Source organism: Equus quagga, chromosome 8 (genome assembly GCF_021613505.1).
Source record: "Equus quagga isolate Etosha38 chromosome 8, UCLA_HA_Equagga_1.0, whole genome shotgun sequence".
NCBI classification, from domain to species: Eukaryota; Metazoa; Chordata; class Mammalia; order Perissodactyla; family Equidae; genus Equus; species Equus quagga.
The window spans coordinates 72,173,520-72,191,693 of record NC_060274.1 but is presented as its reverse complement, the minus strand read 5'-3'; the positions used below and the strand labels follow the sequence as shown (position 1 = coordinate 72,191,693).

Below are 18,174 nucleotides of genomic sequence, written 5' to 3'. Positions count from 1 at the left end.
AGTATTCATTGGCAGGAAGTGATATAATATAAAACAGAGATTATGTCCAGCATTGTGCCCCTTTTGGACCAATTGTGGTGTGTTCTTCCTGGAATACTTTCTCTTGTTATGATATCCTATATTGCATTAAATATCAACAAAGTAAATAAAGTTTGTTAGCTCAGAGAAAGGAAAAACAAAACTATCTGGAAAATATCAATTTTAAATGTATTCTTTCGATTTGATCTAAATGGTTCCAATTCTACCTCTCTTCCTTCTTCACTGTGACTTTGCAAACTTGGCCAAGTTGTGGTGTTGCTGAAGCAGCAATTTACGTCTCTCTCCGCATAACACTCTCAGAGAACCATATGTCTATCTTAACTTCTCCTCTACTTCCGATCTTGCTTTCTCTTCCATAGTTATAAGAATTCTACTAAATTATGCGTTGTAGATATGGTGATTAAGTCTTAAATAGCATAGAGTATGTTAATCTTTCCTTAGAGCATGTGTTGAACCAAGTCATTACTCCTCAGTGGTGTCAGAAGGTCTGTTAGGGAGTGGCAGTATAGCGCGTGTTTCTTTTTCACAGTCTGAGTATTATGGGCTCTTTCTCTTCTGTCTGTCACCTAACTCTAACCAGCAACAGTTAATAATGACAACTTCAATACTAAACATCAACTAAGTAAAGGAGGGAGGGAGATATTTGAATTCTCTGTGATTCTGAAATTCGGATTTTGAATTCTCTGTCACCTTGTTTCCTATACTAGTTATAGAGCTCCCAGAAGTGTAGAGTCTGGTGGAGAGGTGTGAACAGTTGGCTAAGGATGTGACTTGCAATACTGAGCTTCAGATTTTATTTAACCTCATTTTGGCTGCTTTACCTTCTTTTCCATTTACCTCTCTAACCTTTAACCACAGTAACTGAAGTCATCTATGTTCTTGAAATCCTTTACGTAATGTACTATGTGGTTTGTGCCTGTGCAATTTCTTTTTGTCTAAAGAGTGGGGACAAAGCACATTGTCAGTGCTCAATAAATGTTTCATCAATGTCATTACTTAATATTCATTTAATTAATATTCATTATAGATCAATTCATAATTGTCATCATAGTAATGATAGGCAAAAAGGAATCTCATTTTTTTTCCATATTTTGAAACTCTAACCTAGACTCAATTTCATGGTATTATTCATAAAGGATAGCTACTTTTTATTTATTTATTTTTTAATGTGTAGAATGAAATTCTGAATGTTTCTATATTTTTTGCCAATGGTTTTCTGATCCCAGTTCCGATGAGGAGCACTAGAGAGTTATAATGTTTACAAAATACGTGTACATTCATTTTGGTTGGGCACAGTGTTCCTGTACCTATACTTAAAGGGATATAGTCTAAGAAGTGGGAAAGTGACCCTGCATCACTAAGGGATGATTCCATCATCTATATTTGTGAGATGAACCAGTTATCTTTTACATTGCCTTAGTTAGATTGGTTTTGCCAGTTTCTGATGAGCCCATATTTATGTTAGCCTAGGCTATATTACATGGAATATGTATACTTATAAACAAGGTGTAATGTAGAGGAAAAGTTCACATATTATGGCTAATTATATCTTTTCTACCTAAATAAATATGGTAGAGATCTATTTTTAGGAATCTAAAATACTATTTTTAGTTGGTTTTTTGATAGGACTGTAAAATATTTCTACAAGTTCCTATGATATTTATGCCTAAAATATATCTGTAACCAGAGTAAGTTATTATAATTTTTTAAAGAAAATGCACTTGTACTCTGTCAGTTTTGTCATGATTTATAGAAAAGCAAAAACAAAAGGCTGATATGACAAAAACTGGAAGTTCTGTTAATTGAAAATCTTCTGGAAATCTGAAACGTGTAGCCAAAAATGAGCATTATTTAAAGAAGGATTAAAAATATTTAAAATCTAAAATCTATGAAATAGGCTCAAACAAAACAAAGAATATCATCTGTGTCTGATTTTAAAGTGAAGAGGTGAGATATATATTAATGAGTTGTTATTCTACAACTTATTACCAACAGTATTCCAGAAAGCTTTTATAAACACACAGTACGCAGCAATGTAAAACATGGTAAGTTTGTGCCAAAATTACGTTACACGTAGAAATTTATGTCACAATATCCTAAAATGTTGACAGAGGTAGTTTGCAAATTTGTCCCTGAGTTTCTTACTAGCCTTAGGAAAAAGGGGGAAATACAAACGTGACGGTTTTCACAATATAAAACCAAACCATTGACTGAGAGGAAACACTTTTTATTGTTATTGTTGCTACTTAGACCCGAGTTTAATTTCTTCCATGTGAAAGTGTGTTGGTAGGGAGTCTACCTCAACAATATTGCTAGAATCAGTGTAGTAGTGTTGGTTTCCTTAGGTTTCGCTTTTTTATAACATCTGTCAATGTAGCCTGATGGCTTATAGCCAAAGTACGTTTTAGTATAAATAAGTCTACCTGTTGCCAAAATCAAATAGTAATAATTCTGCAAAAAGAAACAAGTATCGCAGTCAAAGTTTAGATGGATGTCATACATGAAGATTTATTGCATTGGGCAGAAGAAAATGTTAATAACAATTGTTTTACATGGTCAGGAATACTAAAGAAAACATCTACTTTGCAATATACTGATTTGAAATGGATAATTGGAAGGTTAAGAAAAGGTGTAGAGAAAAATAATGTCTTAGCACAGACGAAAATACATCAGATCCTCATGGAGGATGCTGAATCGGTAATTGGAAGGAGAGGATTAGGAAAATCTCCTGTGATGCAAAGGTATTAAGGCAAAAAGAGAGCACGCTCTCCCTAAACAAAAACTGAAAACTAAAGTATTCTCTTAAGTTTAAGTAAACTGAAGAAAATCAAATTGAACTATAAAGAACCTACGTTTCTTCCAAGTCACTCATCTACTTAATAGAATTTCCATGCAACACTGTTTGTTTGACAAAATGATTCCAAAGTTTGCCTGGAAGAATAAATGTGCACAAACGCATTATAAATTCTGAGAAAGAAGAGTAATAAGGAAAGAACTGTTTTAAGAAATTTTAAGAATATGTTTATTAAAACTACAGTGATCAAAATAATATAATACTTGCTCTAGAACAGATAACGAGCTAGTAGAAAGTCTAAAACATATTGAACTATGTGCAACAATGTAGTGTATGATGAAGGTCGCATATCAAACCTGGCCGAGATGGTGGGGATCAGTAGTATTGAGATTACTTTACGACCATGTGGGAAACTAAATAAATTCTACTTAAACCTGTTCCAAAATAAATCAAACATGGATTAAAGATTTAATTTTTGCTTATAGAAGGTCTTTTTACCTTTTTCATAAAAAGGGAAAGATAAAAAAAACATGTTGACCGACTTGACCAATCAAAAATTTCTTTAAAAAATGATTTGTAAGACAAAAACTTACAAATCAAGGTAAACATAAGCATTATAACAAGAAAAGTTCTCTTTTGTGAAATTAATGCAAATAACTAAAAAGTAATTTAAACACCTAAACCTCGTAAATAATCAAGAAATGCAAATTAAAACAGTGAGATATACTTTTTCTATCCATTTTGGCAAATATTTTTAAAATGATAATACTCAGTGTTGACAGGATGTGCAAAATCGGGTCTTCTCAACGTTAGTGAGTCTAAATTGCCACACTGTGTCGTGAAAGCTCCCAAATACCTGAACCTCTGTGTTGGCATTTCTGTGTGCCCTCAAAGGAAGACTGGGGTTAGGGCAGGGCAAATATCCAGATCTAACTGCATTACAGTAGAAATAAATGCTTTATATCATTTCTGTCTTCTAACTTTTAAATTTTGAGTGCAATAAAAATCAGAATCCCCTCACCACTAGACATTTACGGATATATTCCACCTTGCAAAGGTAACCTGTGGTTTTAATGATTCCAGATGAAATGGTGGTGATCATAAAGTATTTATGTATATGCTTTCCTCTGTTTTATTATTAAATATAACTTGTCTATTCTCAACTTTCGCTTGAATCTTGAGCAAGAATTGATTGAGACGTAACTTTTGGTCTATACATCAATTTCATGCATAGTGTGATGATTTTTGACTCATTCCTGTCTTTGTTCCCTAGTTCAACCTATGTTTCCCCTTTATGTGGAATAAGGATAGTTTAGTTTTGTCTAGACCTCCATGCCCACTCCTAGCTATTCAGTCTAGATGATAAAATCTATCATTTCAAATTCTGTTGCTAATACTCCCAGGAGCTTTGACCAGTTTGGCCTCATTTGCCCAAGGAAACTCAAATCCTGGAGGAATACAACTCACCACCTTGTGTTTTATTCCTTATTACATTGCTCCTATTATATCCCAACCACAAGCATTTTCAAATTCTTTTATTTGGTTACCGTTTCTCCAACATCCTTGATTATTCCAATGCCTATATTCTTCTGATTTCTTCCGTTCTATCATTTTCTGCTTCTCTCTCCTAGAACTCTCCGTTTTTCTCCTTTCATGGCATTTGTCACAATCTGTAATAATATATTGATTCATTAATTTACAGTTGAAAACACTCAAGGTGTAATCCAACATACTTAGGTTAAGTAGCACTTGACAGCACCCAGACTTGAGCCCAGCGCCGAAACTTCTCTGTTTTTACTCTTACTTGAGTGTCTGTCATAGAACCCCTACTAGAGGAAGGGCTGTTCTTTCACCTGTGCAATGCTATTTTCTGTATTTGTACATGGATGTGGTCTTTGTCTGCCTGTTAATGTAGCCATAAGTATATGCAAGTGTGAAGGACACTCACTGTCAGGTTTCCCTCCTTCTTCCTCCTCAACCCACATTATTCTAATCTTTGACTGTAAAATTGGTCTAAAAATGTTCTTACCATCCATCCTACATCCAATGGCACTCTTTTTGGTTGGATTCCCCAGGAGCAGAGCATGAAGCAGGGATTCAGCTGTGTGTGATTTATAGAGGGAGGAATGTTTCTTTATAAAAAAGATCTTTAAGGGAGGGAGGAAATAGGAAAAGAAAGGGGCATGCTTTGAGCAAGGAAGTGGTCACAGGGAGACTTTAAGCCTTGGCCTGAACCTTGGGGAATCTGGGACCAAATCATACCATAGAAATGCTGTTAATTGAAGACAAAGGGGCTGACTTTTTCTAACCCATACTATTCATTCAACAGCTGTGGCCTCCTCCAGGATAGGAGATGCTCCCAGGAGAGCCTGCTCCTGTGAGCAAAAGATAATTCTTCAGGAAATGGGACAGTTAGAAGTTCTCAGCAGTCAGCACACTTAGCGTTTGGGGATACATGCCACGGGCAGGTAACAAGAATCTGCTTTGGGCTACCAACAGCATCTACTAGACATCCTTTCCAAGAATGATCTTTTTTGAATTCCCTTCAGCATTTGACAGTATTTGAAATGCTTGGTTCTCATATTATGTAATGCTCATCTAACACATTTCTACTAGTTTTTCTTCTACTTCTCTAGCCACACTTTATCTATATTGCTAAATTCCTAGTCCTCTTTCTATTCTTAAAAATGCATAGGTTTCCATTTTTAATTATGTTCTCTTGTCATTATATTCTATGTAAATGATCTCATCCAATTCCATTACTACAACTACCACTTTTGAACGTGTCTGTGTAAGCTTGTTCCCTCCCTCCTCTAGATCAAAACACTCAGCTTCATGTAAATTTTCTCTTGGATGTCCCACAGAGGCCTCGACACACCAAAAACTGAACTTAAAATGTTTCTTGTGAAACTGTTCCCTGTGCTCATTGAATAGCACCACCATCATACCTATCACTCACACTATAGGGGTTTCTCTCTTTATCTCTAGTGTCTAATACAATTTAATATGTAGTAGATGCTCATCAAATTTTACTGAGTTAATGAGTAACATTCAGCCAGCTCTTTTCACTCCCATGTGTTATCACTCTTTTTCCTGAGTCAAGAAGAAATACATCAAACAGTGATACAAATATCAAATAAAAATTAAAATAAATGTGTGACACAGAGGCTTTCTTTAAAAATCATTAATAACCATGCCAATTGAATTTTATTGTTACAAGCTAATAAAATTGAGTTTACATTATGTGATGACGAGGTAATATTAGTGGATGTCAAACAAGCATTGTTTTTAGTTTCTGGAGTGGAACTTGAAGTATTTTATAGTTGTTATTAAATTATGGAAAATTTATGGTTGCTGTGTTGTTGTAGTTATATAAAATATCCAATAGATGGTACTGTGAAATGCATGATATTTAAAATAAAGTGGTATTGCGAGTAAAGAGCTTAAAAGGAGCGTTTCAGAATTCTGAGGAGAATCAAGACATTTTCCTCTGGATATTAAATTATATTTAAAGTCTGATTTTTAAAAATATAGCTTAAGCAATACAGCAGTCTCTGTAAAATATCATAAATATTCACTCAGCGTAGCTCAGAAAATGAAAATTGATGTTTACTACTATATGGGACTTTAAAATTGTTCGTCTTCTATTAGTAGGATTTTTTTGTTCTTTTTTGTGGTAATTACCCTTAGTTAATGTGGTAGTTTAGTTAATGTTACTCAAATCACTGCATTTTCAGCAAGCAACTATAGCTGCATGTCTTTGTTACTAAAATTCTACAGAAACTTTTATGTTAAAAATAAAGCAAACTCATGTGAGACAATCTCCCTTCTTGCTTAGCAAGAGTGAGTCCATTATTTTTTTCATTTTTTAGTCTTTGCCAAGACCAGTCTAATATCTGAATGAAACATTACACCATTTTGTAAATATAACCTGCATTCAGAACATTTAGAAAATATATTATTTTATGGAGTTAAAGTTTCTTTTAAAATAAAACAAGCAACCGTTTAAAAACCAGTTGGAATTTACTCCTAAAGAGCATATGGAAAGTAGCAATTTTATAGATGGCCTATTTATCTTAGTTCTCATTCAGAATTTCCATTATAAAGTGGTCATGTCTCTTTGTAAGAATGAACGACAGATTTTGATTAGCAGAACTAAGTTTTATAAAACTTATTTCTAAAGCTAAAAATGTCTGAGTAATTATGTGATAATGTAGAAAGCTTGAAAATCTCTGTATATCTTTATATAGTATTACAGATAGCTTTTTAAAATTTTTGCTACTGTTTATGATATTGTTTTTGAATAACACTAAGTATTCCTTTCTGTTAGGGTTATTTATTAATTAATTTATACAATAAACTTTTATTGCATATGACAACATGCCAGGTACTAGAGAAATCAAGATAAATAGGTGTTAAGAAGAATGTTTTTACATGAATCAGCAGCTTCTTGTGGGCTATGCATCATATGTCTCTCAGCTTCTTTATGCATTTACTATTTTTTCCATATTTTATATAATCTGAAAGTGTGATGTAATATGCATTCTCTTAAAAAAGAATATATTCTTAGGTGCATGTGGATGTTCTGCTTAAAAAATATGCTATTGAAATAACTTGAGCTAGCTTAAGTAATTGAGGCTATTTTCTTTATCACAAAAACAAAAATAATTAGTGCTTTTGTAAGTCTAGGCTTTTGCGACCATTATCTCCTAAGCCATATTAAAACACATATGTCAGATTTGTAATAGAAAGGTCTGAGATGAACAACTAATTCCCTGGATACCTATAGTTAAAAATGATTTCTCTCCACCACTATGTGATGACAACATCTTTATGGATTCATCAGGGAATAATGGGGCTTCTAGAAACCTACTCAGATTCTTGAAGATTTTGTATGCATTGTATACTACACTCTTTTCAAAAACAATGACACACTGATTCCTTTATCCAGATTTCCTAGTATCCCGGATGTACATAATATTACATGGCCAAGTTCCTACTTGAGCTAAATGGGTTTAAATATAAACTGTGCATGCAGATCTCAAGTGATAGTCTCTTAATAGATGTCAGATACTCTTTATTGCTGCCCTCTTTTATTTCAGTAACATTTTAATTAATTCACACTGATTGAATAAATGTACATTGAGACTTGTTTCCTAATGAGGGCGCATTTAGAGGAAAGGTTTTGCATCATTCTGATATCCTGTGGGTAATTATATTCTAATTATATGGTCGGGGGAAAAGAGTCTATAACTCTGTACTGATATTGTTCGTTGGACCCAATTAATTACATGCACATAATGAAAGTTCATGATAAGGTTGACTGGCAGTCAGTGTAAAATTTTAACTCAATTGAATCTTAGCCTAATGTGAGTACAGAATTGGACTTTAACCTGGTTAGAAAATGCTTTGGTGTGAGATCAGTGGATATTTAGAGGGGCAAACGATGAGAACAAATTTCATTACAACTTATTTGTTTTTTAATTCAAGGTCTTTGCTAAGATTGATGAAAAGGAAAACTTAGCAACCTAATGCTTTAATTCTAAATATTATTATCAATATTCTTTCATTACCTAGAGTGATTTTTCTGTATTTTGGAAAGCAGCAGTACGTTAACGATACAATGATACATTTCTAGAATGAGTTCATGTATTTGTTAAGAGAAAGAACAGGCATAACAGGAAGTATTATTGATTAATTTTATGAACATAAATCCAGTAGGTATTAATCTATTACAATCAGATTTTTTTTGAGAGTGCTTCTCTATTGCAAACCATTAACCACATTTAGATCCCTGTCCCAGGCATTCACAAGCATAATCATATATACATACACACACTCATAAATCACTATCTGTTAATTATCTGTATGTAAAGTACGAGGTCTAAAGAATTATCTGAAAAAAAATAATCAATAAGATGTGTGTTTTGTTTTCAAACGGGTTCGGGGATGGTTAAATCTGATGTTTAAGAATTTTGTAATACTTTAAACAAAAAACTGTGGCTGGCCCGGTGGCATAGTGGTTAAGTTTGCCCGCTCTGCTTCAGCGTCCCAGGGTTCACAGGTTGAGATACAGGGTGTGAACCTACGTACCACGTGCTCATCAAGCCACGCTGTGGCAGCATCCCACATACAAAATAGAGGAAGATTGGCACAGATGTTAGCTCAGGGCCAATCTTCCTCACCAAAAAACAAAAACAAAAACAAAAAACTAAAGTAATCTCTAAATATCAACTCCTATCCTTCTTTGGCTCAATTTCATTGTTTTCTTTACTCCAAGTTTGGAAAGGATGGTCTCTAGGATTGAGGAGAGTAGCAGGGAGGACTTTGTTCTTCTCTTCTAAGCCTCTCTCCCTCCCTCTCCCTTTTTCTCCATTGCTTTCTCTCTTTGACCTCTTCTCTTCCTTCCTGCATCTTTCCTTCTTTCCCTCGCTTCTAAAGGCCCTAAAATAGATGTTTTATTAAAAAAAAATCCGTTGGTTCCCATCTACTTATTAGCAACAAAAATGGTTTCATTTGAAGAAATTGCAAGCACTCCTTTCTTGCTGAGCTTTAAGTAGGCAGTGGAAACTAAAGGAATCATTTGGGTTCTAAGGTTAATGAAACAGTTACCAGTTATCGAGAACTTAAATTAGCCAGACATCCTTCTAATCCTAACATTATGTTGCCCACTGTACATTTGAGTAAAGTGAAGCTTAAAGAGATTAAGAAGTGTACCTAAAATCACACAACATGCAGAAGCAATACTTGCTTTACCCCAAATCCTATGTTCTAAACCTATTTTTCACGTTCGTACTGCAGTCCCCAACAGTTGGTGAGGGAGGCATGAAATAAATTTAGGGGATCTATACCTGCATTTCAAAAAGGAATGGAAAGAAAAGCAATGGAGTAAAGTAAAGAAGAATAGAAGTGAAGAGAAGAGAATAACAGAATGTATCAGAGAGCGGGGCACACAGGGTAAGTGGTCTTTGTGAAATTATTTTACAAGTATGTAAACATACAAATATTCTTCTTGTGGATCAGAGCTAAAAAGAAATTGAAGAACCCTTCTTCAGCCATATTGGCTTTTGATGATTTTATGAGACCTAACCAATAATGGTTTTAGTTCACTAATCAAATAGGCAAGACATTAACAATGACATTAGAAAGGGTTTCACTTGTTCTCTTTGATTCCTTTTATATGTAGATATCTATGTTCGAAATGATTTGTATATCTCTGTAAAGATAAATTTTTTAACATTTTCGTTGAAAATATCTGGTGCCCCTTAACTTTCTAAATATCCATTTTACTTTCCCAGAAGGTTCAGTGAGCTTCCTTTCTAGACACAGACATGCACACCTAGTGAGGGAGCTGTTAAGGAGGGAGACTCAAACTCCCTTCTCTTAAATATCTTCAGAAGAAAACTCTGCAAATATGCATAAATGATCACATTTACAAGAGTGAGAATAGTATATTTTTGTGAGCAAAATATTTTTCTGAGATAATATTTTGTGGGGGTAGTGAAATCATCTCAGTTAAAACTTTTTTTTGTGGTGAGGAAGATTGACCCTGAGCTAACATCTGTGCCAGTCTTCTTCTATTTGTTTTGTGGGACACCACCACAACAGGGTTTGATGAGCAATACAGAGGTCTGCGTCCAGAATCCAAACCTTCAAACCCCAGGTCGCCGAAGTGGAGTGTACAAACTTAACCACTATACTAGTAGGCCGGTCCCTCAGTCAAAACTATTTTTACTGTTAAACTTATTTTGATGCAAGCTTAAAAATTTGACTCAAGTGAGAAGTGGTTAGGTAAGGGACCTTGGATAAGATTATATTATGTGTACCTTCTAAAATATTTTATTTTAGATTGTTACACTTTAATTAGATATGTCCAAGTGCCATTGGAAAAGAAAAACAGTTTATAATTCTTCCAGTTGACATACTTGCCATACATTGAAGTCATCTTTGATTAAAGATGTTAATAAAGACACTAGTAGTATAAAAATTATTTCACTCTCATTTGCTTTCTAATTTGTATTGTGTTCCTATGTGTGAGTGTCTGCACTTAAGGATCTGCAAAATCATAAAAGTTTAAAAGAATTATGAAGCTGAAATGTGAAAATAAAATTAATGCAAAGCAAATGTATTTAATCTATATATCCTAGAGGTGCTGTTGATACATTTTATTTATTTGTTTACATAATGTATGAGAGAAGAACAGCTTCCCCTTTCAGGCTGAGACGCTTTACCATTTTAGGAAGACCATTGTTGTTTTCCCAAATATGCTTTTCTCTCTGTCTCCCACTTGTTTATTTATGCAAGAGATATCCAATTGTAAACAAGGAAAACAAGCTATTTAAAATAGCTTTATTTGGCTACTTTAATTTGCCATTGCACTGGAAGTTATGATGTTAGATTAAGCCATATTGATATTGAAGTCAGTTCTTTCAGGCAGAACAGATATACATTGTGGTTTCAGAATACTCTGCAGCGTTCATCAACATTTTAAAATAATTTGATTTCCAAATCACTTAAAAAATATAGATATGGCTAAAAAAGAACGCCCTTTAAAAACAATTCTTGTTAAACCTGCTGTTGTTTGAATAAATGGAGCCTAGGACAAGGAAGTGATATATTTGGATTCTCTCACTAACTTTATTTTCTTGAGCTAGTCAGCTCATCTTTCTGAGGTTCAGTTTCCCAGTCTGAGAAATGGAGTATCTTGATTTAGTGGGAGGATTAAATGAGACAATAAACATAATGGCAATTTTTCAAAAATAAGAACTTTTTTTATAGGTATAAGTTATAATTCTGTTAATTTTACTTTAGTCTTGAAATAACTGATGACCCTTTTAATGGGAGTACTGTGCTCTTATTATATTTTTAACTAAGTCAAACTTCCAATAATCTCTCTGACAAAGATTTTTCTTTGTCCTATGACAATTTGGATTAAATTGTCAATTTAAAATGATTACAGGTTAGAAAATATGAAGACAAGAGATATCTCAATACTTTAGAATAATAGGATTTTTAAAAATTCTTTGATATTAGGTTGAACTTAATAAGTGCCCTGAAGGCAGATGCATCTTTTAAACTAATTATCTGTACTGTGTATTCTATTTAATATTAAAATGATACTGATTAAATAAAATCAATCACATTCTTCTGTAGTCACAACTCACATTTGATTAAATACAAATATACAGTTCCTGGATTAATTCTGATTAAAAATATATTACATTTAGAATTGTACACTCATGATAACTTTCAAAAAACCAAAACATTTACTCTACTCATCTTCGATATTTTAAAAATTATAAACAGAAGAGTAAAAATGAAGTAATATAATAATAAAGTAATATAATATCTGAATTTGTGTTCTAACAAGTTGCTTCCTTTCCTTTTACCTAGATACCATGGTTTTCTTATTATAACTCAGGGATAAGCTACTGATGGACATGTTAATTTAATACACACTCTTTGCCTATGCATCTTGATTGTAAGTGAGCTCATATATATGTTGTTCCATCACCTTTATTCTTGGAGTGAATTTCTGGTGTTGCTCTCAGACGTCTAAGTGTTGCTGGGGAAAATTTTCAGAGCTGATGGCTTTCTCTCTTACATATTTATAACTTCTTGCTCCAGCTGAGCCCTTAATTTTGCTTGATCCTGTTACACATCCTTAGTCGACTGCTTTCCCATTCTCAGAGAAATAGTGCCAAAATCTCTGCTATTTCCTTACTTTCTTCATCTCCGTACCTCTCTGCAAACCTCATTCTCTCTCAGTGGATAACCCATATCCCCAATACCCTTAGAAAGAGGAAACCTGCAAACATGAATAGCTGTGAATTACCAATTCTTTACACAAGTGGTAGCAAAGCGGCAGCCAGGGTTCAATTTCATCCCACAGATTCTTTTGCGGGGCCTTAAAATGGGATTTTTATTATCTATCTATGCTTTTTGTGGGATCAGGCCACAAAATCCAGTATATCCCCAACCTATATTCAGTAAATGTTATTACATTGCCATGATTTTATAGATGGATGGAATATATATATGACTTTGTATGGATGTATATACATATTTACAACAGTGAACACACGTAATATATATTTTATTAAGTTGAAACTTTTGAATGTAAATCGCAGGTGATATGACACTACATCTCTCAATACTTCAGCAGGCATCTTCTAAGATTAAGACAATCTCCGTACAATTACAGTACTGTTATTATACCTAAGAATATTAGCAATAATTTCATAATATCAGTCATTATCCTTTCTATATTCAAATGCCCACACTTGTCTCAAAAATGTCTTTTATAGCTTTCTATTTTTTTCCATTCGTGGTAGAGATGGGGTGGAGGATCTCTTTGAGATTCTTTCACTCACTTTGTTGTTATTCTGAACCGTTTTGATAGCTGTCATCTTTTCACTGGGCTTTCCATTGCCTTAGTCTGTACAGACATAGGTACAACGAGCATAGACTTTTCCCAAGGTAGAAGACATCTGTGACTCATGCCCTGGAGGCTGCTTGATAAGCATCTTAGTTTGGCTGCTTGAGAGTTTCTGGGACTTTTCTGGGCCCATGCTGTAGAATAGGATAAGGAATCATAGGATAAGTCACTTAATCTGGATTTGAGGGCGAGCAAGCATTAATATATTCTAATAAAGATGGAAGGACTACATTCATGTGTTAAAATGTTTATTCAGTTCTAAGCTTCAACCAAGAGCTGAGAAAGAAAAATAGTAAGGCTGACAAAAAGCTTTGAGCTGATCCAGATTGAAGCTAGCACAAACCTATCCCCCACCACCAATTGCCGCAGGTGTTATGTAGACTGACTTGAACTCATAAGTCAAGGATGTTACTGGAATCAGGAAACTGTCAGTGAAAGTTCTATTAAACCTGTTGTCAATCCATCTGAGAAGTGATAGCAGTTACTTCCATAGGGTTATCTTGTCAATGGGTTAGTTGATCTGAGTTCATCCTCCCACACTTCATGAATTCTTTTGACTAAAAATCTCCAGCTGCAGTATTTTTTACTAACATTATGGAAATATCGTCTAGATAGAATTGTCTTCCTGGACATCTTAATTTTCTCTAGGGCTGCCCTAGATCCTTTCTCCTTCTGTTCCACTTTTGGGTGCTTTGAATCCTTCTAGTCCATCTCTATGCTGAGCAGCTATAGCCATCTAAGGCCTCCTTTACCTCAGATGTAGCTGTTTATTCTTTGGTTCTTGCTGAATTCCTGAAGTTCCACTGGGTAAGGATTAAACTAATATCTACGCTTTCAGACTTTTCAGACCCATCTCGGGGACCAATCAGAGTCCCCTTCACGTAACTTGGTCCTGGGGAGGAAACTGGAATATGCTGACCACTCTCTCCTTTTCAGAGACACACAAATATCTGAGAACTCCTAGCTTCTCATCCAGCTTTTCTACTCCCCCCACCCTCCACCGTGGAAAAACTTTATGTAGTATTATGTGTGAGATTTGTCAACAATTCTTCCAAATTTTTCTAAGCACCATAGGACACAGGCTCTTGGAATTAGATAAACTTTTCTGTGTGTCTTGCCAGAAAAACAAACAAACAAACAAACACCTTCCCAATGGGACTCAGAAAAGGAGTGGTGGGTAACTGAAGATACACTGACATGATGACTTGCTTCAGTGTATTTCATTTCACCTTTTCTTTTAATTCTTTCAAGTAAAATCTTGCTACCTACTTGATTACATTTTATTGTTTCCTGATACTAATGGAATATTTTTTTTCTTATTTCCAGAATTTCACAAAATAAAATCAACACTATAAGCTATGCCCACATCAAAAAAGACACAGAGTATTTTTAGGAAGGACTGAGAATTGGACTGGAAAATGGAAAAATGGGCTGGGTAAATGGGCAACTTACAAAATTAGTAGAAATGGTTTATGAAGGGTAATAGAATATGGAGATGAGTTCTTATTCCAAAATATGAATGTAGTACATGAGCGTTGTTGTACAGAGGTCTGTGAAGTTGGCCAAGGATGTGGATCAGTCTACTTTGGGCGGATGAAATTGTATTTTGGATAAGTAATTCTACAATCTAACCCACTCTGCATTAGAATGTTGCTTATTTTGTGAAAAGATATTCATTTATTTAATGAAAGTAAGCAGAAAAATTATGACAAGGAAGTACATTTGATATTCACTTATTTCACAGGAGAATAATGATACAAGAAGCTTCAGCGGTATTTGTTTTCAGTTTGGCTTCTTTTTTCAGCTTTAATATGAACTTCTCTTTTTCAACAGACTCTGCCCACTTCAGGAGTTTCAGTCCCTGAGGTGCGTAATCAAAAAAGATTTTCACACTTGCAATTATAGGTCATTATACATCTTATATTGTTATAAAGAACATTTTGAACTGTTTCAGTGATCCACTAATATTAATTTGTACATCTTATTTTTTCTCATATTCTGATATTTGGAATCGGGGATCTGTATGTTTTCATCATGGGATAGACTTGAAGAATTTTCAATCTATGTTTGTGATAAGTGTTAAGAAAACAAAAATTTATGTGAAACAAAGTGTACAGAAAAAAATAAAGGTTACTTTGCAAAGAGTTTTGACCGGTGTATAAGAATAGCATCATTCCTGCTTGTCAAGTTAAAATGTAGATACCTTGCTGAAAACCCTAAATACGTGAGTCCTTTGAGCTATTAAAATGTATCTTTCAATCATAGCAGGTTGAGAAATTCTTGCTCACTCTGAAGGGCCCATTACTTTAAAAGAGTTCAGATACATTCACCATTTAGTATAAGATAGTGTATAGAAAGTCATTGGAATAAAAGTCACAGAATAAATGACCTTTATTTTGACAAAAATGTAGGCATGCCACAACATTTGTTTTAGTAAAGTGTTAGCTCTATCTTCGCATTGATAAAGTGAAGCCTGCATGTTGTTCGGTGACAATATCCTGTTCAATTGTATCATATCTAAAGGATATGCCCAAATGGTATTATTTTTCTTAAAATTATAATTGGAATTTGCTTGCTTAGGAAAAATATTATTTGTAAAATATGAGTACTACATAAGTTTTAGAAGATAATATAATTGCACAAAAATGTAATAACGTCTCTCCCCTCTCCCCTAAAAACAGTTTTCTAATAAATGTAGACTTCCTCATTGAAATTTTTAAAATTTTCATTTCCTAACCAGAGTTATACTTGAAAATATACTTGGAGATATGCTTGAAATATAATGTTAATAATCAAAGAGAAATATTAAACTTTTTATATTCTATGTCAGTTGATATCACTATTATCATAATTACTATAAAATAGAGATATTAAATTACATGCTTAAGTGACAAAGTTATTAAGAAGTTTATCATTTAATTATTTAAATGTAAAAGAATTAATTTTATACATTGAGGCCCTTGAGTTTATTTTTGCCCCATCATAGTCCATCAAGCAGATGGAGGCACTCTATTGGAGATTCAAAGTTTCTCTTTAGACCTGTTAATTTCTAAAGGTCTCCCATATTCAACTATATAATTTGTATTATGTAGATTGAATCAATAGACCAAATTCCTTTTTTCGTAATATGGTTTTTTCATTTGTTAAAAAGACAGCTTTTTTAAAAGTCTTCCTATACTGCCTATTTTTTTTCTGGAAAGATATATTGGTTTATGTTAACTTAAAGTTTCCACTATCCTCTGAAATCATTATATAACTCTTTTCAACTACGTTGTTCCAAAGATTCCCTGAAGCCCTTGTATGGGTATGTAAATGAATGAGTGTGTGAATATACATACATACACACACACACATATACAGAGACAAGAAGCCGAATGTTCCCTCATCAGGAACAATTGCTCAGTGGTTTATTGAAAGTGTGGTTAAAGTGTATACGAGGGAACTTACAGAAAGATATATATGTGCCTCGAACGTTTTACTTAAATTATGGAAATGTATATTCACTGACTACACCTTTGACATAAGATCAAGGCCTTTTCCATGAGGTCAAATCTACTATTTGGAAATGGCATATATCTTTTCTTGCATATGTCACCCGTGATACTCAGTTTCAGTTGTTTTAAAGTACAATAGAAACTCAAGGACACCTGTGAAAGAATTTGAGTGTAGAAAAAACTCTCTCAATTTGTATTATTAATTCTCAAAGCTTTTACTGTTGTGGTGTCCAGACCTAACTTGATGGCTCCTCCTACACACACACACGTACGCATCTTGTATTATTGTGTGTTTCCAAAGCACACAAGTTATTTTTCATAAAAAGAAGTCATTTTACATGCACAATCCAATGGTTTAAGTAATAACTAATTTTCACAGTTACAATAACAAGATAAATTCCGCTTGCAACTGGCATAAACAGATTGGGGGCTACACAGAAATCACTATGTTGATCATTGAACTCAACTGGTAGAAAGAAATGGGTGTGAACATACAAGAGCGCTGCCTCCTGGCTTTTAACCTTTAGCTTCTCGTGCAAAAGGAATGGAGAGTGAGTAAAGCTAAAGTACACACACACACATACAGAGTTTTGTAACGGCACTGCCATATGCTAGTGCCCAGCCCAAATTAAATGATTTTGGCATGGGCCTTCTCATTCCTAAATTTTATTTCCTCCAATCAGGATTTTTGAATAGAAATCTTATAAGAATTTACACCCAATGTGAAATTGTCCCAGGAGAAAATATGTACATCACGTGTAACGTGTGAGCCAGGACTCAAGGATCAAGTCACAAATTGCTCCTTCGAGTTTGGGAGGTGAGCGCACCTCCAGGTACTTGTAGGCTAGTCTTCATTCTGTCTAATTTGTTGCCTCCCATCTCCCCTAAAAGACCCAATCCAGATGACCACAACAGTTATGCCAGTATGGTGACTTAGTGGACAAATACCGTACCATAAAGTGAAATACTTCTTCACAACACCCATCTTTATCATGATCTAAGCAGCGTACCTGGGTTAAACATGATAAAAAGTACGAATATTCTTTTTTTTATATTTTAAAAATTACTGCCATTTACTGAGTGCTTATTTTATGCCGGTAACTTTATCTACATTTTCTCAATTCCTCACGATATGAAACTTCTCATTTTGTAGATGAATTCAACGATGCTTAGAGATAGTAAATAGCTTGCCCAAGTTTCCCCAGCAAATAGGAGACAAAGCTGGAATTTGGCCTCCTAGCTCATACTTTTGCCTTTGCCCAAAGTAATTTTTGTTTTTGTTTTTTAATAAGTACTTATTTAACCAATTAAAAAGAAATCGAAATCAATACTTTATATCATTTATTATATTTATGTTTAAAAGTTTATAAAATATTTTTTAAAGATCAAGATTACTTTGCTACTCAGTA

General features: G+C 33.9%; 1 protein-coding gene across 1 annotated transcript in view; it reads left to right on the top strand.

Annotated features, from left to right (window-relative positions):
* The window catches only part of DGKB (diacylglycerol kinase beta), a 605,812-nt gene that overhangs the window by 162,995 nt on the left and 424,643 nt on the right, over positions 1 to 18,174 (top strand). The window contains exon 14 of the mRNA XM_046670071.1: positions 15,105 to 15,137. Coding sequence (XP_046526027.1) covers positions 15,105 to 15,137 — 33 coding nt within the window. The remainder of the gene's footprint in view (positions 1 to 15,104; positions 15,138 to 18,174) is intronic.